Genomic DNA, 17,084 nt, shown 5'->3' on the forward strand with positions numbered 1-17,084 from the left:
GGGTTCGATCTCTAGTTCAGGAAGATCCCCTGGAGGAAGAAATGGCAGCCCACTCCAGTATTCTTGCCTAGAGAATTCCACAGACAGAGAGGAGTCTGGCAGGCTATGGTCCATGGGGTTGCAAAGAGTTGGTCATGACTGAGCAACTAACACTTTGACTTTCTCCTTGGACAGAGGAGCCTGGTGGGCTACAGTCCATGAGGTAGCAAAGAGTTGGACACGACTGAAGTGACTTAGCACGCGTGCACGCTCAACTGCTGAGTCAGGGGGATGTCTGCACACCCGGAGAATTTCCCAAGGCCAGGAAGATGAGGAGGAAACAAGGGAGGCCCAGAAGGAGGAATTAAAGAAGCAGGGGTGGGGTGGGGTGGGGTGGGGTGAGGTGGGGAGGGCAGAATGCCGAGAGCCTTTCAGGGCCAAGTAGCCAAGGACATCAGTGACCTTGGCAAGTGAACGCCTGATGGGGTAGTGAGGAGGAGGCCCAGAAGCCCCCCCTTTTGAAGACTTTCACTGTTGGGAGAGCGGAGGTTTTAGAACCAAGGAGATGTTACTGCTTGTGTACACGGGACGGGACGTGACAGATCTGGTGGTGGGGGGGCACCGATGATGCAGGAGAGGGGCAGCAGGCCGCGGAGGAAGCCCTGGAGAAGGTGGGAGGGACCTGGGGCAGGGCCAAGTGGAGTGAGGCTGGGAGTCAAGTCAGCAAGGAGTTCCCACTCCTGTCTCCATCATCTGCTTCCCTGACTCGGCTCCTAGCTGGGGCCTGAGTCTATCTGTCCAAGCTCGTCCCGCTTGGGCCTCCCACCAGCTCCCAGGCCCCCAGGCCCCTGCCCTGCGGACCTCTGGGGGGCTCTGCCTGCCTCTCTAGCTCACCTCAGCCTCCACCTCTCCGGGCGTGTCTCTCACTAGCTGGCTTGTACCCTTCTTCGGAGAACTGCAGTGCAGACTGCGTTTCTGGAACACCTTCTGGTACCCAACTGGACTCTGCCCCTCGGGAGGCGGGCATTCGTTCCATCTTTCAGGCTAAGAGAGCCTGGGTGGCCACGCCACTGGGTCCCAGAGGTTCCATTAGGTGACTGGCCATGAGGCTTGGGGAGCTGGGGACAGCCTGCCGCACCTGGCCATCCACTTTTCCAGAGCTGTGTCCTGCGGGGGTTGGGGGGACACAAGCCATTACTGGGCACTCATTTGGTGAAGGAGGCTTGGCGTGCAGGCCTGTGTCCTGGGAGCACGTGAAGAGCCAGGCGTCCCAGGAGCGGGAATCTGTCACCTCCAGGGTTAAGGGCAGGCAGGAAAGCGAACTGATGGTGGACCTGAGCTCCCCCGCTCCCCCCAGGCCTGAGGCTTCACCAACTTTCAGAAAATACGGCCCAGCAGGGGAGAGAAGCCGAGTTCTCATCTCATGTTGGAAGAGTGCAGATGACGTGTCACTGCCTTGGGAGATGGGATTTGGGGATGGTGGGTCCCCGAGAAAAATGGGGTTTCGGCGTGGGAATGGCGTGACTTCTATTCCTGACCTTGTTTTGCCTCGTGGGGCACACACCTTCATGCCTGTTTCTGTGATCAAGTAAATGGGGACAGGCTTCTTTCCAGCCAGTTCCCAGCTGATTTTGTTGTTGTTGCTCTTTTGGCCATAGCACGTGCCATGTGAGATCTTAGTTCCCCAACCAGGGATGGAACCCACACTCCCTGCACTGGGAGCACAAATTCGGAACTGCTGGGCTGTCAGGCAATTCCCTCCCAGGTGGCTTTTAGTATTTATTTGGCTACACCAGGTCTTAGTTGTGGCCTGTGGAGCCTACTCAGGATCAAACCCAGGCCCCCTGCATTGGAGTGCGCAGCCTTAGCCAGTGGACCGCCAGGGAAGTCCCCCTCCCAGCTGACTGTGAGTGTAGTTAGTGGCCACACTGTGCGGCGGGGACGAGCAAGGCTGGACGGATCCTGTGTCACAATGAGAGGCTCAGAGGCCCAAGGATTGCTCGTTGGTAAGAAATCACCAGTTTATTGAATGAAAAACCCAACATCCTCTCAGTCCCTCCCACCCTGCCCCTCTCTCCGGCCGAGTGAGCAGCACAGCCCTGGGGACGCTCTGGACGGCAGGGCTGCACCGGGGGAAGGGCTGGAGGAGTTTGGGGGAGGTATGGAGAATGAGAAAAACACTTTCCAAAATGAAGTTCTGTGCAAAAACTTCTAGAAGGGGTGAGGGGGCCATGGCCAAAGCTCCGGAGGCGGAGCTGCTGGCTGCCGCACGTGCCTCTGGTCTCCAGGAAGGCCGAGGCCGATGGTGGGGGCTGAGGAGGGGCTCAGGCGCCCGAGGCCGCAGAGGGGGAGGCCTGGCTGGGAGGAAGGGGCCTTCCCAGGCCAGGGGCCCAGGTGAGGAGGGGAGGACAGAGCAGGGAAAGAAGACCGGCGGACACGGGGTGCAGGGAGCGGAAGGGACTGGGCCGCAGACGTGTTGGCAGGGTCTGCCTCCCACCTCTCTGGGTCCAGAGGCAGGGCTGGGGAGGAAAGTCCTCAATAGGGGGAGATCCAAGGACAGGGACCAGGCCCCAGGCGAGTCACACGAAACCACTGAGAGACTGGCGGTGCAGAGAACCAAAGAACTTCTCAGGGACACATGTGACACCTCCAGGGGACCTGGGCGTGGGGGAACCATGCATGGGTGAGACCACGAGGGCTCCTGCACCCCAGAAACCCACGCATCACAGCAGCAACTCTGTCTTGGGGTGGGGGCAGGGTCTGTGCCCTTGTCACCCCCACAGCAGTGGCGAATGGCCTTGGTGCTGGGCGTCCCCGGGGGGAGGCCGGCTGTGTGGTGTCTGGCAGCTGAGCTTTAGAAGATGGGAATCTGGGGGTGGCAGGGGGAGGCTGGAATGCTGGCCGTGGGCCAGGACCCCAGGTTTCCTATTTCCAGGAAGAGAACTGGGGCCACGTGGAGAAAGAGGCTGAAGTCAGGTGAGGTGAGGGGAGGCCTGGAGGACTCGATTCCAGGGACCAGGGGTGGGCACCGAAAGGCACAGTCAACATGCCTCGGGCCAGGAGCCGAGGGGGAGGGAAAGGAGGGAGGGAGGAGGGGCTGCGCAGGACTGGGCCCGAGCAGTGGCAGGGAACGGCGGCCCCGGTGGGTGGCAGTGTCCTGCAAGACCGGGCCGGGGAGATGCAGGCCCCGGGGCCGGGAAGGGGGACACTGGGCCCGGGGCCTGCTGGCCTCCCCCTGCCCGCAGGCGGTGAGGCTGGTGGCAGTGCCAGGAGGGGGCGTGGCTGGGAGACGGTGCCCTCAGGTGGCCTTGCTGCCACTGAACAGTCCCACTGGAAAGTGCTTGACGTGGGTGGGCCACTGGGCTGCCAGCTGGAAGAACTTGATGTCGCTCCACTCGACCCCGTCGATGGACACTGGGGGTGACAGGGAGGCGTGGGGATGACCAGGGCTGCCGGAGAGGGCCGCAGCCTTCCTGCCATCCCCCCAACCCCCACGCCCGCACCTCTCAGCATGGTCTGCTGCTGCTTAGCAGAGCAGATGAGGCGGCTAATGCCCTCGATGACCTGGCTTTTAGAATCCACCTCCTTTTCTCGAGGCTTCTTGCTCAGGAAGATGGTGGGAACTGGAAAGCAAGCGGGAACCACGTTGTCACCGCCCCTGGAAAGGCGGCTGCGCTCTCCCCCACCCACTGCCCCCTTTCCCTGGGAAGGGTGGTGATTTGCAGAAAGCAGACTCCCCACCCCGCCCCCCCAGCCAGAATGTCTCAGGATCTCCAAGCTCCTGCCCTTCTCCCTGGGCCTCGGTATCTTCACTGAGTAAAGAGAACCTGGGGCCAGATGGGCTCGGAGTCCTTTCCGGCTCAAATGTTCTGAAAGCCTGTGGGTAGGGGGCCAGCTGCCCTGTCAGGCACCTCTGTCCACCCACTCAGGTGCCTGTGTGGGGCTGTGTCTGTGTGGCTGGAGGGGAGGCTACATAGAATCTCAGCCCTGGGCCACCCTCAGCGGGTCTCCGGGTGCCACAGGGGGTTCCAGCTGCGGGCCTGGCACAGGGCCTGCCCACCTTCCTGGGGCACCTTTCGGGGCAGAGGCATGAATGCAAAGGCCCAGCTGCTTTGGATGCACCCAGAGGAGGAAGGCGGGGGCCAGCAGAGAAGGAAGCCCCTTCCTGACAGCTGGGAGGCTGTGAGCACCCCCGAGTCACCCCGCCTGCTCCAGCGGGTGCAGAGCCAGATGTGGGGGTTCACCATGGGAAGCAACATCTGCGAGCACTGCTCCCCGCCCCCAGGTGTGGGGGCTCCCGCCTCACCTCCTCAGAGTGCAGGACCCCTGTCCCCACTGGTGCTGAAGCCATCTTCCCCCCAACCCCCCAAGGGCTCTCGTCCCCTGAATTCTTAAAAACCACACCTTTTGTTCACGAAGGCTTGGGTGGCCTCCAGGGTTGGGGGTTGAGAGCCCTGGCCAGGAACAACCTCAGGTCACGCCATCCATCCCTGAGGGCACTGGCCAGGAAGCCTCCCTTGTTCATGGCAGCACAAAATGCCTCGCCCCAAAGGTGCCGAGGCTCGGCAGGCAGGGACCAGTGACTTCCTGGGGACCTCGGTTTCCTTTGTGACAGAAGGAATGGCTTTGTCCTGTGTGTGGGGGCGGTGGGACCCCATGATACATGTGCTTGCTGCCTCCGTGCTCATTCGGGGTCTCTCTCCCAGAAGCGGAGCCTGTCCTGACCCCGAGAGAGGAGACGGGGAGGCCTGGAGGGCCTGAACGCCCCTGGCCTCACGAGTCACTAACCTTTCTTGTTCTTCTCTTTGGTGACCACGGTCATGGCCATGGTGCCGGAGAGCTGGGCCTCCCCGCTGTGGGGCAGGCGAGAGACCTGTACTGAGCGGAAGACGCTCTTGAGGGTGTTCTTGGAGCTGGCGTCCCTCTTGTCGCCTTCCCTCCTCCGCTCCCCAGGGTGGCCCAGCCAGTAGTCCACCTGGAGGCCAATCACGTCCCCGTAAGGGCTGCTGGGGCTCCTGGAGAGGGGCGGTAATGGGGAGGGGGCTCAGCGCCCGCCAAGGGTGGACGGGGCGGGGAGGGCCTGGGGGAGGCGCCAGCCAAGCAGCTCTGGGGTCCCTCCAGCGTCACAGACCAGGCTGGTGGGGGAGTGGGGAGTCAGGCTGACCTGAGGAGTCGGCCAGGGGAGGGCAAGGCTCCAAGTGCCCACAGGGGAGCCCAGGAAGAATCACCCAGGCAGGAGGGAAGCAGAGAAGGAAGAAGCTCTGAGGGAAGAAAATGCGTGCACGCACACCCACCACCAGGACACGTGTGCATGAGCATGTGTGCAAACGTGTGCACACACACGACCCCCAGCAGGCAGAACCCCCCGCCGAGGGTGGGAGAGACTAAGTGGGGCAGAGGCGGGCACCAGGCGGCTGCAGAGCCGCCGGGGGCGAGGAGCCGACCTGTGGCTTTCTCTCTCGTTTATGGCACTTCTAGCTCAGGGATAATTTTAGCTCCAAGGGGAAAAAGAGCTGATGTTTTCTTGAAAGGAGGCGTCAGACACAATAGGTACAGGCTACACAAATCATCTGATATTTCTTTCTGCCAGGATTCAGCGGTTCCATTAAAAAACAAGCTTAAACCGGATGGGAAAGGAGGTCGGGATAAGGCGGGTCCCCAGGCCCCAGGGAGCCTGGACCGCAAGGTCACAGCGTGACCTGTTGGTGGGATTCCCTCCTCTTCCTGCATTTCAGCAAGTCAGTGGCAGACCCCTGACTGGGAGCGAAGAGGGGAGACAGGGCGAGTGAGGGTGAGGGCTGGGGTCCGGGCTCTGCCCTAAGACACTTAGGACTCTTTGGGGACCATGGCACTGTTGCCAGGGGTTCTGGCAAAGCCACAGGCCAGTGCCTACACTCTCTGCTGCTCACAGAGCATCCCCAGGAGACCAGGAGGAGGTGACAGAGAGGAGAGGGAGCAGAGGGAGTGGCAGGAGCACCTCTGGCTCTTCTCTGCCGCCCCTTCCCCCGCCTGGGGCTGCCCTGACCCCGCACCCCGCCCCCTCCCCTGCCCCAATCAGTTCCTCCAGAGGCCTCCTTGACCACTCAATCTAAACACTGGACATTTCAGATCCTAAAGGGATTCCCTCCCCACTTCCTAGCCACTGCTCCCTACTCGGTCACAGCACTCTCTCTGTGGCTTTGGCCCTGCTGGGGCCCAGGAGCCTGGGGTCTGACCTGCCCGTGTCACTGGCCGCGGGGGCCCTTGGGTGACGGACACACTGGGTGCCCGGAAGGAGGCCGCGCCTCCTCGGGCCAGGCGCTGACAGTGAGGCTCTTATTTCCACCTCAAAGCAAAACCCCGTGGCTATGTCACCTTTACTTTCACAGAGTGGAGCTGAGTAGCTTGCCCAAGTGACCGCGATTCTTTGCTCAAACTAGTCAGGCTCCTGAACCTCTTTCTGGACCTCGGAAAATCCAGTCCTCACAAGAACCCCCCCGCCCCCCATTTCTGACCACCCTGCGGCTCTGATCGGGGCTCCTCACCCTCCACCCTCTCAGGACTGTCTTCATGAGACTTCTGGCAGAGCAGTTTAGCTGGAATCGGGACCGCCCCCCCGGACCCCCACAGTTCCTCTCAGTACTTTTACTGGGTCTGCCCCGTCCTGCTCTGGCTCCACCCAGAGTCCTGGCTCCTCTGCAGAGTCCGCAGCAGAGCAGCCCACAGCGGCGGCTCCCGCCTTCGAGAGTCGCTCTCGCTTTGACCAATGTCACTGAGTGGTTTGTTCTTTAGCACACACACACATGGGGGACGCAACTGTGTGGACATGATGCAAGTCCAGGTGTCTGACGCCCAGGCCCACACTCTCTCCCGGACCGGGCAGTCCTACCCCGAGTACGTGCAGCAGCTGACAGGCTAGAAGGGCCTCAGTGCCCTGGGTCTCATTCACCCTTACACCCGGGAGGCAGACAGGACAGACAGGAGCAAGCTGTGTGATGACCAGCTTGGCCAGTGACCTGACTCCCCCCGCTGACATTCCGGACCCAGGGTCACCGTCCTACACACTGGGGCAGCCGGGGAATGAGTCAGGCACCGCCCCGATGGAGGCGTGTCGGGGAACAGACAGAACGGGCCACAGCCTTACCCCATGATGGCCAAGGCGCTGCTCATGGACGGGGAGGAAGGAGGGGTGGCCGTGGCGTCTCGGCTCAGGCCCGAGCTGGAGGGCGGCGATGTGGAGGGCACAGTCAGGTTGACCACGGGTGCGTCGTCACCATCGCCTGTGGGGGGACAGACATGGTTGACCAAAGGAAGTTGCCCTGACCGGTCTTGGCTACAGCCTGCTCCGCCACCGCCCTGGGACTTGAGCCCTGCCTTGGCCTGGGACCCCCTCATCTTCACCCTTTGGCCTTCTGACTAGGGAGCAGGCGGGCAGGATGCACCGTCCTCACCCGGAAGAGGCCAAGGGGCCCCAGGCTCACCTGTTGTGGAAGGAGAGTCTTCAACCAGACCCACCTTCACCACCTGCGAGGGAGAAGAGACCCTGCGTTAGGTCCACCCACCCAAGCCAGACACCTTCAGGTCAGCTGGACCCGGCGGCCACAACCGCACGCTGTTTGATCGCAGGCTTCGAAACTCTCTGCCGATTTTGAGCAGCTGGGATCGTCAGGAGAGGTGAGCAAACCCAACTGCAAACAGTGAGTCGGGGACGTGGGAGACCTGTAGCTCTTCTCTGGGGACGTGGGCAAGGCTACCCGAGGGGGCAGGAACCCCTTTTGTATCCTGATCTCATTTCTTCTGAGATCACTTGGGCAGGAGGCCGTCTTCTCAGGTCAGAGAGAAGGTAGCACTGGGAAAAGAACCTTGGCAGATGGGAGTGGGGTACCGGTGGGGGCGTGAACACACTGGAACAGGAATCTGGAGGAACACCAACTAGGAGGCGGGGATCCCAGGGACCCCCGACTCTAAGCCTAGCCCTAGGCAGTGATACTGATGTCAGTTCCCCAGAGAAAATTCTGGGACAGGCAGAGGGGGCCCTCCAGAGGCCAGCAAAGGGTATAGCTAGAGACAGACCTGGATGTCAGGGCAGGGGCCTGAGGTCAGCAGGGCTGGGGGGTCACGGAAGCGGGGTCCCAGGGACAGCAGGGAGCGGGGATCACACACACATGCTGGTTCCCTTGAAGCTGATAAGAGCACAGAGCTGCCACTCCGTGGAATCTGCTCCTGACTCTACACATCCTGATTTTAATTCCTGGAAAGTGGCATGCTGGCACCCCGAACTTCCGGGACACGAGTCCTGTCTCCTTGCTCCTCTGGTTGCTGCACGAGGCTGCCAGCTCCTTTGATTGCTTGTTTCAATTTTTAATTTTTTCTTTCTGTTTTGCTGCGAGGCCAGAGTAGCAGTGACCCCACAGCTCCACACAGACGTGGGTCAGACTGCCAGCCCGGGCTGCACGTCACGGCCCGGGCCCTCCGATGTGGCCGTGGGACCAGCCCCAGTGGCTGACGGGGACTGACTGGACCAGGCAGATGGGAGCCTTGACAAGGATCCACACCCCCAGGCTCAGGCATTTCCCAGGATCGCTCGAGGCTCACAGGGCCACCCAGGATCACAGGATCTGGGATGAGCGGAGAGCAGGGATGGGGGCCGCTGACCCCTCACCTGCATGTGCCTCGCCCTCCCTAGAGGCTGGGAGGGACCCTCCCTCGGCGAGGCTGCAGGAAAAGATACCAGCTGATGCGGAAGAGAAACTCGGCTGCCTCAGAAAGGGAGATCTGAGTTCTCTGCCGGCCTTCTGGGTCGTGCTTCGGCCCTGGGCGGGGAGGGGTGTCAGCTGTTCCCTCTAGGCTCCCTCTCTTGGTCAGTCTCGGTCCCGGGGCCCAGCAGCTGCCAAATGCAATCTGGGCTGGGTTCACCCGACGCCAAGGACACCCAAGAGGTCTTTCCTTTGTCTTTAGAATCCACTCGTGCAAAGATTGTCCCCTGACCAAACAGGAGGGGAGAGAGCCCCTTTCTCTCCGTGTCCCCAACTCTGAAGACAGAGCTACTCATGTCTCGGACTCCTCTCCTGGCAACAGCTTTGCTTTCTTTTCCCTGGAGCCGGAGAACCAGTGCCCTGGATATCACCCCCTGGGACCCCAGAACTACAGTAAGAACACGTGGTACCCGTGGTGACGCGGGGAAAGGACTCTGAAAGGAGCAGCTCGGGGCCTGTCCCAGCCCACAGCTTCCTCTCCCCGGCATTGCTGACCCTCAGGGCTCTGTCGGGGGGCTGTCCTGGGCCCTGCAGGGTGGTTAGCGTGTCCCTGGCCCCACCCACAGATGCCAGTGCCACTTCCACTCCCAGCTGTGCCCACCCCCACTCCCAGCTCTGACAGCCAAATCTGTCCCCAGATCAGACACTGCCAGATGTTCCCTGGGAGCAAAATAGCCCCTGGACAAGACTGCTGTCTAGATGAGTCTCTTGTGTATGAAGTGAAAGTCAGTCATGTTGGACTGTGTGCGGTGGACTGTAGCCCACCAGGCTCCTCTGTCCATGGGATTCTCCAGGCAAGAATACTGGAGTAGACTTCCATTCTCTTCCTAGGGGATCTTCCTCACCCAAGGATTGAACTCAGGTCTCCTACATTGCAGGCAGATTCTTTACCGTCTGAGCCATCAGGAAAGCCCCGTGTGTGTGTTGGCACGTGGAGCCCAGGGAAGCCAGGTGGGTGGGTGGGGTACAGAGGAGAGGGGGGCTGGTACTCACGCCAATGAAGGGGATGAACTTCTGATACGAGTCTTCATCAGGGCTGTGAGGAGAGAAAGGAGAGCTTTACAGCTGGCGGGAGAGACCGTGTGGAGAGCTGGGGACGGAAGCTTTCCACGCTTTACTGAGGCTTTAAGGGAGCCCAGACACCACTTGCCATCTTCCCTCTGCCCTCAGGATGGCACGAGGAGCCTCCAAAAGGAGGCAAAAGCCCTGATTGTGCATGCTCTACCCCCTGCCCCCATGTCTGTACTGAGGGGGCGCCCACAGCGGGTGGGGAGGCCGGGGTCGGGGGTGGCCTGGGCGGGGAAGGGAAGGCACAGCTTCTCATACTCTCTTGGGTTTCTACGAGGGAAATGTGGTGGGGAGGAGGAGGGTGTGAAATAGCAAAAGAACCGAAGATTTATCTAGCCCACCCAACCTGTTTTCAGAGTCCACCCCAGGTCCACTCACAACTTGTGCCTGCAGGTGAGCATGGCCTCCGCCACGGGCAGCTGGTGCGTCACGGCCGCCCCACTGACGTACTGCATCACCCGCCCCACCACGTCCAGTTGCTCTGCGGAGAAGCCGAGATGTGGGCTGACTTACTTCAGTAGGCGAACCCGAGAATCCTCCTTGAGCGCCCCCCTGCTGAGTCCCACCAGAAGACCCCAGGAGCTGAGGCAGAGAAAGGGCTCTAAAGACCCGCTGGTTTGAACCTAAGGAATTTTTTAAACAACGTTCATTTATTTATTTGGGTGTGTTGGGGTTTAGTTGACCTGTGGCACAGGGGACCTCAGTTCCCTGACCACGGTTCGAACCTACGTCCCCTGAATTGGGAGGTAGATTCTTAACCTCTGGACCACCAGGGAAATCCCAGGAAATTTTTTAAACAGATCTTTTCTTTGATGTGAACTATAAAGTCTTTACTGACTTTGTTACCATATTGCTTCTGTTTTATGTTTTGGTTTTAGATCCCCCTGAGGCATGGGGGATCTTAGTTCCCCGACCAGGGATTGAACCCACACCCCCTGCACTACAAGGTGAAGCCTTAACCACGGGACCACGAGGGAAGTCCCCTGAATCTAAGGAATCGTGCAGCCAAGAGCTGTCCTCCCGTCTGATCTGTGCGCCCTTCCCCCCAGCCTGCTCCTTCCCTGTTCCGCTGGCTCCTGCTTCCATCCCTGCTCTGATCAGCCCTGGAACCACCTGCCGCCCCCGTCCCCATCGCTTCCTGCCAGGCCCGTGGGAGCACTGACCACCTCCCGGCCTCGCTGGGCCCAAGCTTGCTCCGTCCCTGCCGCCTCTGCTCTGTATTTCAGGAAAAGACACGGTTGGTGGTATGTTATTCATTTATCAATAGACACTTGGCAGCTGCTCTCCGCTTCCACATTTGATCTCCACAACCAGATACTTCCTGACACCACCCCCTCGGCCTCCTTATTTCTAAATGTGCAGAGACCAAACACATCCAGTGTGGAAAGGCTGCGCTTACAGGGCCTCCTTTTAATAAAGTGCTGGAAAAATGAACAGGCCGCGGGGAGGGGAAGCAGCACGACCCTGCCCCTGCATGTGGCCGAGCCCAGCTCCCTGCGTCTTGTCCCCCACGAGGGCCAGTACCTGACACCGGGGGCTCCGAGCGGCTGAACAGATCTCTCCAGCCAGGATCAAGGAAGGTGCTGCTATACCTGCTGTCGATGGAGCCCAGGTATTTGGCCACCGGATGAGAACCTGGGAGACAGAGACCAGAGAAGGCGAGCTGGTGAGGAGGGGGTGAATGAGGCCCAGCCTTCGGTCTCCCCGACTGGCCCTTCCCGGGACCCAGCGCCGCCCGCCGCTTCGGGGTGGGCTCTGCCACGCCCTCACCGAGGGGAATGATGAGAAAGCGCATGTAGCCCAGCCAGTCGGAGGTCTTGCTGGCCAGCGACTTGACGAAGAAGCGGAGGATGGAGCTCAGGTAGCTCTGGCCGCCCACCGCTGCCACCTTCACCGGCCTCGGCATGGAGGAGTTACAGTTGCAGCTGGGAGCGAGGGTTCGGGGGGACAGGGCCACATCAGGGGGCCACGTCCTGCTCAGAGGAAGCCTCCCCCCAAGCTCTGACTTCACTTGACCTCGACAGCCCCCAGAGGAAAAACAAACCAGTGAACAAAATCACACAGAGAGAGGCAACACACCATAGTGCTTCTGCAAAGAGAGAAATTCAGGGTCAGAGAGGACAGGGGACTGTCTAGAAGGCAGGCAGAACCGGTTGAGGCTAATGGGAAGACGAGTCGGCACTGCCCTGTGGTCAGAGGCGGGCGTGAGCCCAAGACGTCTGAGGCTCTTCCCACGGCAGGTCCTGAGAGGGAGGGCCCCGACGCTGGGTGGGCAGGGGGCAGGAGGAGAAAGTCTTGTAGAACCCCGGGCTCTCTGCCCGGCCTTCTTCGTCATGGGTTTAGGAAGAGGATGAGGCAGGTCAAGGTGTGGCAGGAGACCAGGTGGGACGCCGGCGGGCAGGAGGGTGACATTTTCATCCCAACCCTCCGGGGCCAGCAGGAACAACAGAGCACCAGGGCCTGACGCTGCCCGACCAGGTACCGACCGTGAGTTTCGGGTCTGATGAGCCAGGGGGCCCTCTCAGAGCTTGGAAATGAGGGTGGGAGAATGAGGTGGGAGGGGACCCCAAAGGGCAGGAGAGGAGCTGGCCTTACTAGCGCTGGATGCGGGTGAGCAGAGCGGACAGCACAGCCTGGACCTCCACCGTGGAGCACGTGCACACGACGGGCTTCCGCTGGTCCTGTAGCAGCTCCGCCACGTACTGTGGGGGGGCGGGGGCAGGGGGAACCACACAGGTGAGGCCGTGTGGCAGGGACACCGCCTCCCGCAGGCCACGAGGGCGGCAAGGCCCAGGCCGGGCAGCAGGGCCCCACTGTCCGTCCTTCAGACCACAGCCGGCCAAGGTCAGGCTCCTACTGCCAGTCGGGAGAAGGTGGGGCCAGACCCCAGGGAGACGGGATCAGGAGGAAACGTGGGAAGGCCCAGGACATGCTACATTCTACATGGCCTCTGCAGCCCAATCGCAGGATGGATGGCGGGACTGGGCGGGGCTGGGCTGCTGTTGCTCCGCCCCTTCTGGAAACCAGGGCCCTGCTGGCGCCTCTGCTTTTTTAGAGATAAGGAAACTGAGGTACAGAAAATTGGTGACTTAAGGCCCCTCAGGCTGGAAAATGACAGGACTGGGACCAGAGCCAGAACCGTGGGCTTAAGCCAGGCTAGGAGGAGCCGGAAAAGAAGGGGGTCATTTCGGATTTCCCCGTGCCCTGGCTTTCAGATCCACACCCGGGGAGTCTCTTGTTCCCCAGCATCCTTCCTCCCCGGCCCTGTGACGCTGGGTGCTGTACCTGGCCCTGCCAGTCAGCGGTGTTCACGAGGATGACGTTTTCCGGGAGGGCCGCGTCCGACACCAGGATCTGGTTCAGCTGGTCATAGACCACCTTTCTGGGAATCTGCAGGGATAGATGTGTCTGTTGATCCCCAGGGAGCTTGGGGGGGGTGTGGGGTGACTTGTGGTCCAGGGTATGGAGAAGAGCTACCAGGAACCTATGCAAGAGATCCGGTGTCCCACTGGCCAGAGCACAGCAGACTGGAGCGGGATGAGAACACGCGAAGCCAGGCCTCAGGGCCCAGGCTGGTGCCCCAGGAACATGGTGGCTGTCCTGCCTAGGCAGGAAGGGCCCCGAAGGGGAATGAAGCAGGGGCAGCGGGAGGGGAGGAGGGAGGAGCGGAAAGCAGGTGCTGCAGGATGGAAAGGAGGGCAGCGGGGAGAGATAATGAGAGTGCGCCATGTGGGGAGCCCTCCGACTAGGGGAACAAAGGTATTTCAGGAGCAGTGATTAACAAGAAGGACAATACCTCGCCCCAGGCACCGGGCTATTCTAGTCCTGGGCTCATTTTCAGCTGCAGAGCGTTAGCTCTGCAAGCCATACGGACACAAACCCCCTTCCTAAAGGTATTTATCAGGAGAACAAGCGGGCCCACCACTAACTCCAGGAGCACAGGAGCTGGGCGAGGCCTGTCAGGGAGAATCCTTCCCTGGGAGACTGGCCTTCAGAGGGCATACAACCCCAAGGGCCACTTCCTTCTGGGTGCCTACTCCAGCCACTCTGAGGTCTGGCACTCAAAAGTTTAATGTTGCCATGTCGGCTTCAAATCATTGTAACTAGCCCACAGCAATGCTAAGGGCATCAGAGTGAAGAGTAGACCTCCTGGGAGAGCTGATGGCCACTGTCCCCTGAACACTGTCCCCGGCACAGTCCCCTCCAAGGTCTGATGGGGGCAGAACGCGCCAGCGTCCCCTACTCCGTCCTGCAATTCCTCAATGGGAGCAGATAACAAACATGCTGGACTTCTCCCTTTAGGCCTCTCTTTACTCAGAACAATCAAATACACCCCCTTCCTCTCCACCCGACCTCCCAAGGAGATGACGGAACAGAGCCAGGGGTCCAGGGCGCCTAGCGGGTGGGTACCTGCGTGCTATGGCCCAGGTCTGGGGACCGCTCACTGTCGGAGCTGTTGGTCCTCTCGCTCAGCGGCTTGGAGAGCTGCCGCTCCTTCAGGGGGGTGCTCCTCTTCTGTCGGGGGGTGTGCACTCCTTCCACTTTGCTGCCACGGACGTGGAAGGAGGCGGTTAAACGGCCCCCCTTTCTGAGGCCACGCTCGCCGTGCTCCCCTCCTTCCACCCGATGCCTCAGGAGCTTCTTCCCACCCTGAGTACCTGGGGGAGGCGGAGCCCTGCAGGTCCGTTTTGCTGGACTTCATGGGAGTTTTGACTTTCTCGGGCACAACCAGACTCGTGCTCACGTCTCCGAACATGTCCTGGTCAGTGATTTCCTGCCACAGAGCAAAGGAAGCCGTGAGGGTGACCCCCTTCCAAGATCACGAGAGCCTGGTGGCTCCAGTCTGGGCCGTCGGCACCACGGGACTGTCAGCCCCCAGAGCTCTTTTCCAGGAAACACATGGTTCTAAAACTCCCACCACCCCCCTCCCCTGACGACTGTTTAATTCAGCTGAGGGTGCCCGCCGTGCTGGGCACGGTCGCCTGCTATCCGATCTGACCCCTACATTTATGAACCGTCAGCCCGCAAATCTGGGCTGATGATCTGGCTTCTCTAGGCGGGAAGGAGAGCCTTTTACTCAGGAAGTGACGTGATGGGAATTTCATTTTTGAAACGCCTGCTGTGCAGTACGGACCAAAGGGGGAAAACAGTGGAGGCTGGGCTACTTGGATTTCGGGTGACCCACAGTCCTCTTGAACCCAGCTTAAGGCTCTGCTGGACAACAGATCTGTAACACGGTATTCTTTACTATAGGAGACGTGAGCCTGAAAGAATCCCTCCTTTTAGCTGGCAGCTCCCACCGGGAGGCTGAGGTACAGCACACCCCCAGGGGGTGTCCGGTCAAGTTCTCTGCTCCCTCCTCCCAGCTGGGGCTGGCCTCCAGCCCCACGTGGGCTGAGCTTGGGCCCAGGCCGGACCTGCGGGCCCAGCCCCAGACTCCCTCCCCCAAGTGAACCGCTCTGCCCTCCCTGGGCCCCCTGGAACCTCTGTGCTGTGTGCTCTGGCTGGCTTTCCTCCCGACGGGGCACCACGGTGTTCTCGTTTGGGCACTGTCAGTGCTCAGCAGTGTGTGTGTGTGTGTGTGTGTGTGTGTGTCTGTGTGTGATTTCAATCTGTGTGTAACTACACTGGGTGCCCCAGGCGATCCATCCCACGCACCCCTGAGCAGCCCCAACATCTCTCAGTGGGAGGAGATGACCAGCAGGTAACCACTTGGAGAGCTGATGCTGTGGACTATCTGGCCATTGTAAAAACAACACTGGAGGAAGAGGTGGTTTTTCAGGGAAAGATGCTGCTCATCGTCCCCCAGGAGTAAATGAGGGGGTGGGGGCGTTCCCTGGTGGCTCAGTGGTAAAGAATTGCCGGTCAATGCAGGAGACACAGGTTTGATCCCTGATTCGAGAACGTCGCACGTGCCGAGGAGTGACTAAGCCTGTACGCCACAACTACTGAAGCCCTAGAGCTGTGCTCCCCGACAGGAGAGGCCACCGCGAGGAGGAGCCTGTGCAGCGTAACTAGAGTAGCCCCGGCTTGCTGTAACTAGAGAAAAGTCCATGCAGCAACGAAGACCCCGCACAGCCAAAAGTGAATAAATCAATACATAAACATTAAAAAAAAAAAAAAAAAGAAGGACATGAGAGTGACAGATAGTGAGAAAGTACCCAAATCAGCATTTGCTCAGACCTAAAGAAAGAGCGGAATGGGGACATTTCCGGTTTGCTAGTTTGGGCACCAACCTGATACTCCACAGGTAAAGATTTCGGGAGGAAGAGAATGCAGGACCTTCCTAAGTCCACAGATTTAGGCGAAAGTTTCACAATGGTCCTGAGGGTTTTTTGCCTCTATTTCTAAAGGTACCCAAAACTATTTTCGACAGCTGGAAACAGGAGACGGAACCATACATACCAGAGTGTCTGTTTCAGTCAAGCTGTCATCTTGATTTTTAATCCGAGCAGATTTGACTTTTTCTAGTGCAGCCAATTCCATCTGCAAAAATTATAATAATTAGTCATCACCAATCCAAATAACCACCACTCTAACTTGCTCCCTAAGTCCCTTGGAAGCTTAAAATACTTTCACTTAATCTGAAGACCTCATGACATCTTTCATAACATCTTTGGGACTTTCACCTTAACAAGGAGCATATTTTTTTGTGAAAAACCGAGCTTCAGAAGGTCAGTTATTCTGTGATCATTAAATCAGTACCACGGTGAGACGCTAAACCCAGAAATTCTGATTCTCAAAAGATGCTCTCAGGGAAGAGAGGCCCAGCCTTCAGATGGCTTGGCTGTGGGATCTGCCAGTCCTGACTCTGGGGTTTGGTGAACACCCCTGCCCAGGAGGGGCACACGGGGCCCCTTCTGCTGTCAGCGGTGGTGAGAAGAAAGGGGACGCTAGCGTTCAGGTCTTTGATTTTGAGACTAAAGACATCCATGGGGGCCAAACGCGTTTGGCTTGGTGGAAACATCTAGAAAACCCTCAAACAGAATATTCTAAGCCATTTAGGTGTGAAATAATTCTCCCTTTGTCCTCAACTCTTACAGGTCTCATAAATATTAAAAATGTACTTTGCAAATACAGATAAAGCACCAGATTTTTCACACTTTAGAATGCTGCTTCTGGCTGTGCAGACATCGGTGTCGGAATCCTGAGCAGCTGTGGGGTGTGAGTCTCAGCTATGGGGAAGGCACTGGCCTCAGTGGGTCTCTGGTTCTTCTGGGGAACCAGGGAATCAGAAAGGATCGAAGATGCCCCACACTTCCTCCCAATGACCTTTCTCTGAGTAATGGGGACATTTTTCCA

General features: G+C 59.3%; 1 protein-coding gene across 1 annotated transcript in view; it reads right to left on the reverse strand.

Annotated features, from left to right (window-relative positions):
- Nucleotides 1–1,983: 1,983 nt before the first annotated feature.
- PACS1 (phosphofurin acidic cluster sorting protein 1) overlaps nt 1,984–17,084 on the reverse strand; it is a 147,709-nt gene continuing 132,608 nt past the window's right edge. The window contains exons 11-24 of the mRNA XM_055580767.1: nt 16,188–16,268; nt 14,441–14,556; nt 14,193–14,328; nt 13,068–13,172; nt 12,378–12,484; nt 11,553–11,707; nt 11,307–11,417; nt 10,161–10,263; nt 9,708–9,750; nt 7,440–7,482; nt 7,103–7,238; nt 4,768–4,994; nt 3,483–3,602; nt 1,984–3,393 (exon numbers count right to left, since the gene is read on the reverse strand). Of these exons, the coding sequence (XP_055436742.1) occupies nt 3,278–3,393; nt 3,483–3,602; nt 4,768–4,994; nt 7,103–7,238; nt 7,440–7,482; nt 9,708–9,750; nt 10,161–10,263; nt 11,307–11,417; nt 11,553–11,707; nt 12,378–12,484; nt 13,068–13,172; nt 14,193–14,328; nt 14,441–14,556; nt 16,188–16,268 (1,599 nt within the window). The 3' untranslated portion in view covers nt 1,984–3,277. The remainder of the gene's footprint in view (nt 3,394–3,482; nt 3,603–4,767; nt 4,995–7,102; nt 7,239–7,439; nt 7,483–9,707; nt 9,751–10,160; nt 10,264–11,306; nt 11,418–11,552; nt 11,708–12,377; nt 12,485–13,067; nt 13,173–14,192; nt 14,329–14,440; nt 14,557–16,187; nt 16,269–17,084) is intronic.

This window comes from Bubalus kerabau, chromosome 5 (assembly GCF_029407905.1).
Source record: "Bubalus kerabau isolate K-KA32 ecotype Philippines breed swamp buffalo chromosome 5, PCC_UOA_SB_1v2, whole genome shotgun sequence".
In the NCBI taxonomy this organism is placed as follows: domain Eukaryota; kingdom Metazoa; phylum Chordata; class Mammalia; order Artiodactyla; family Bovidae; genus Bubalus; species Bubalus kerabau.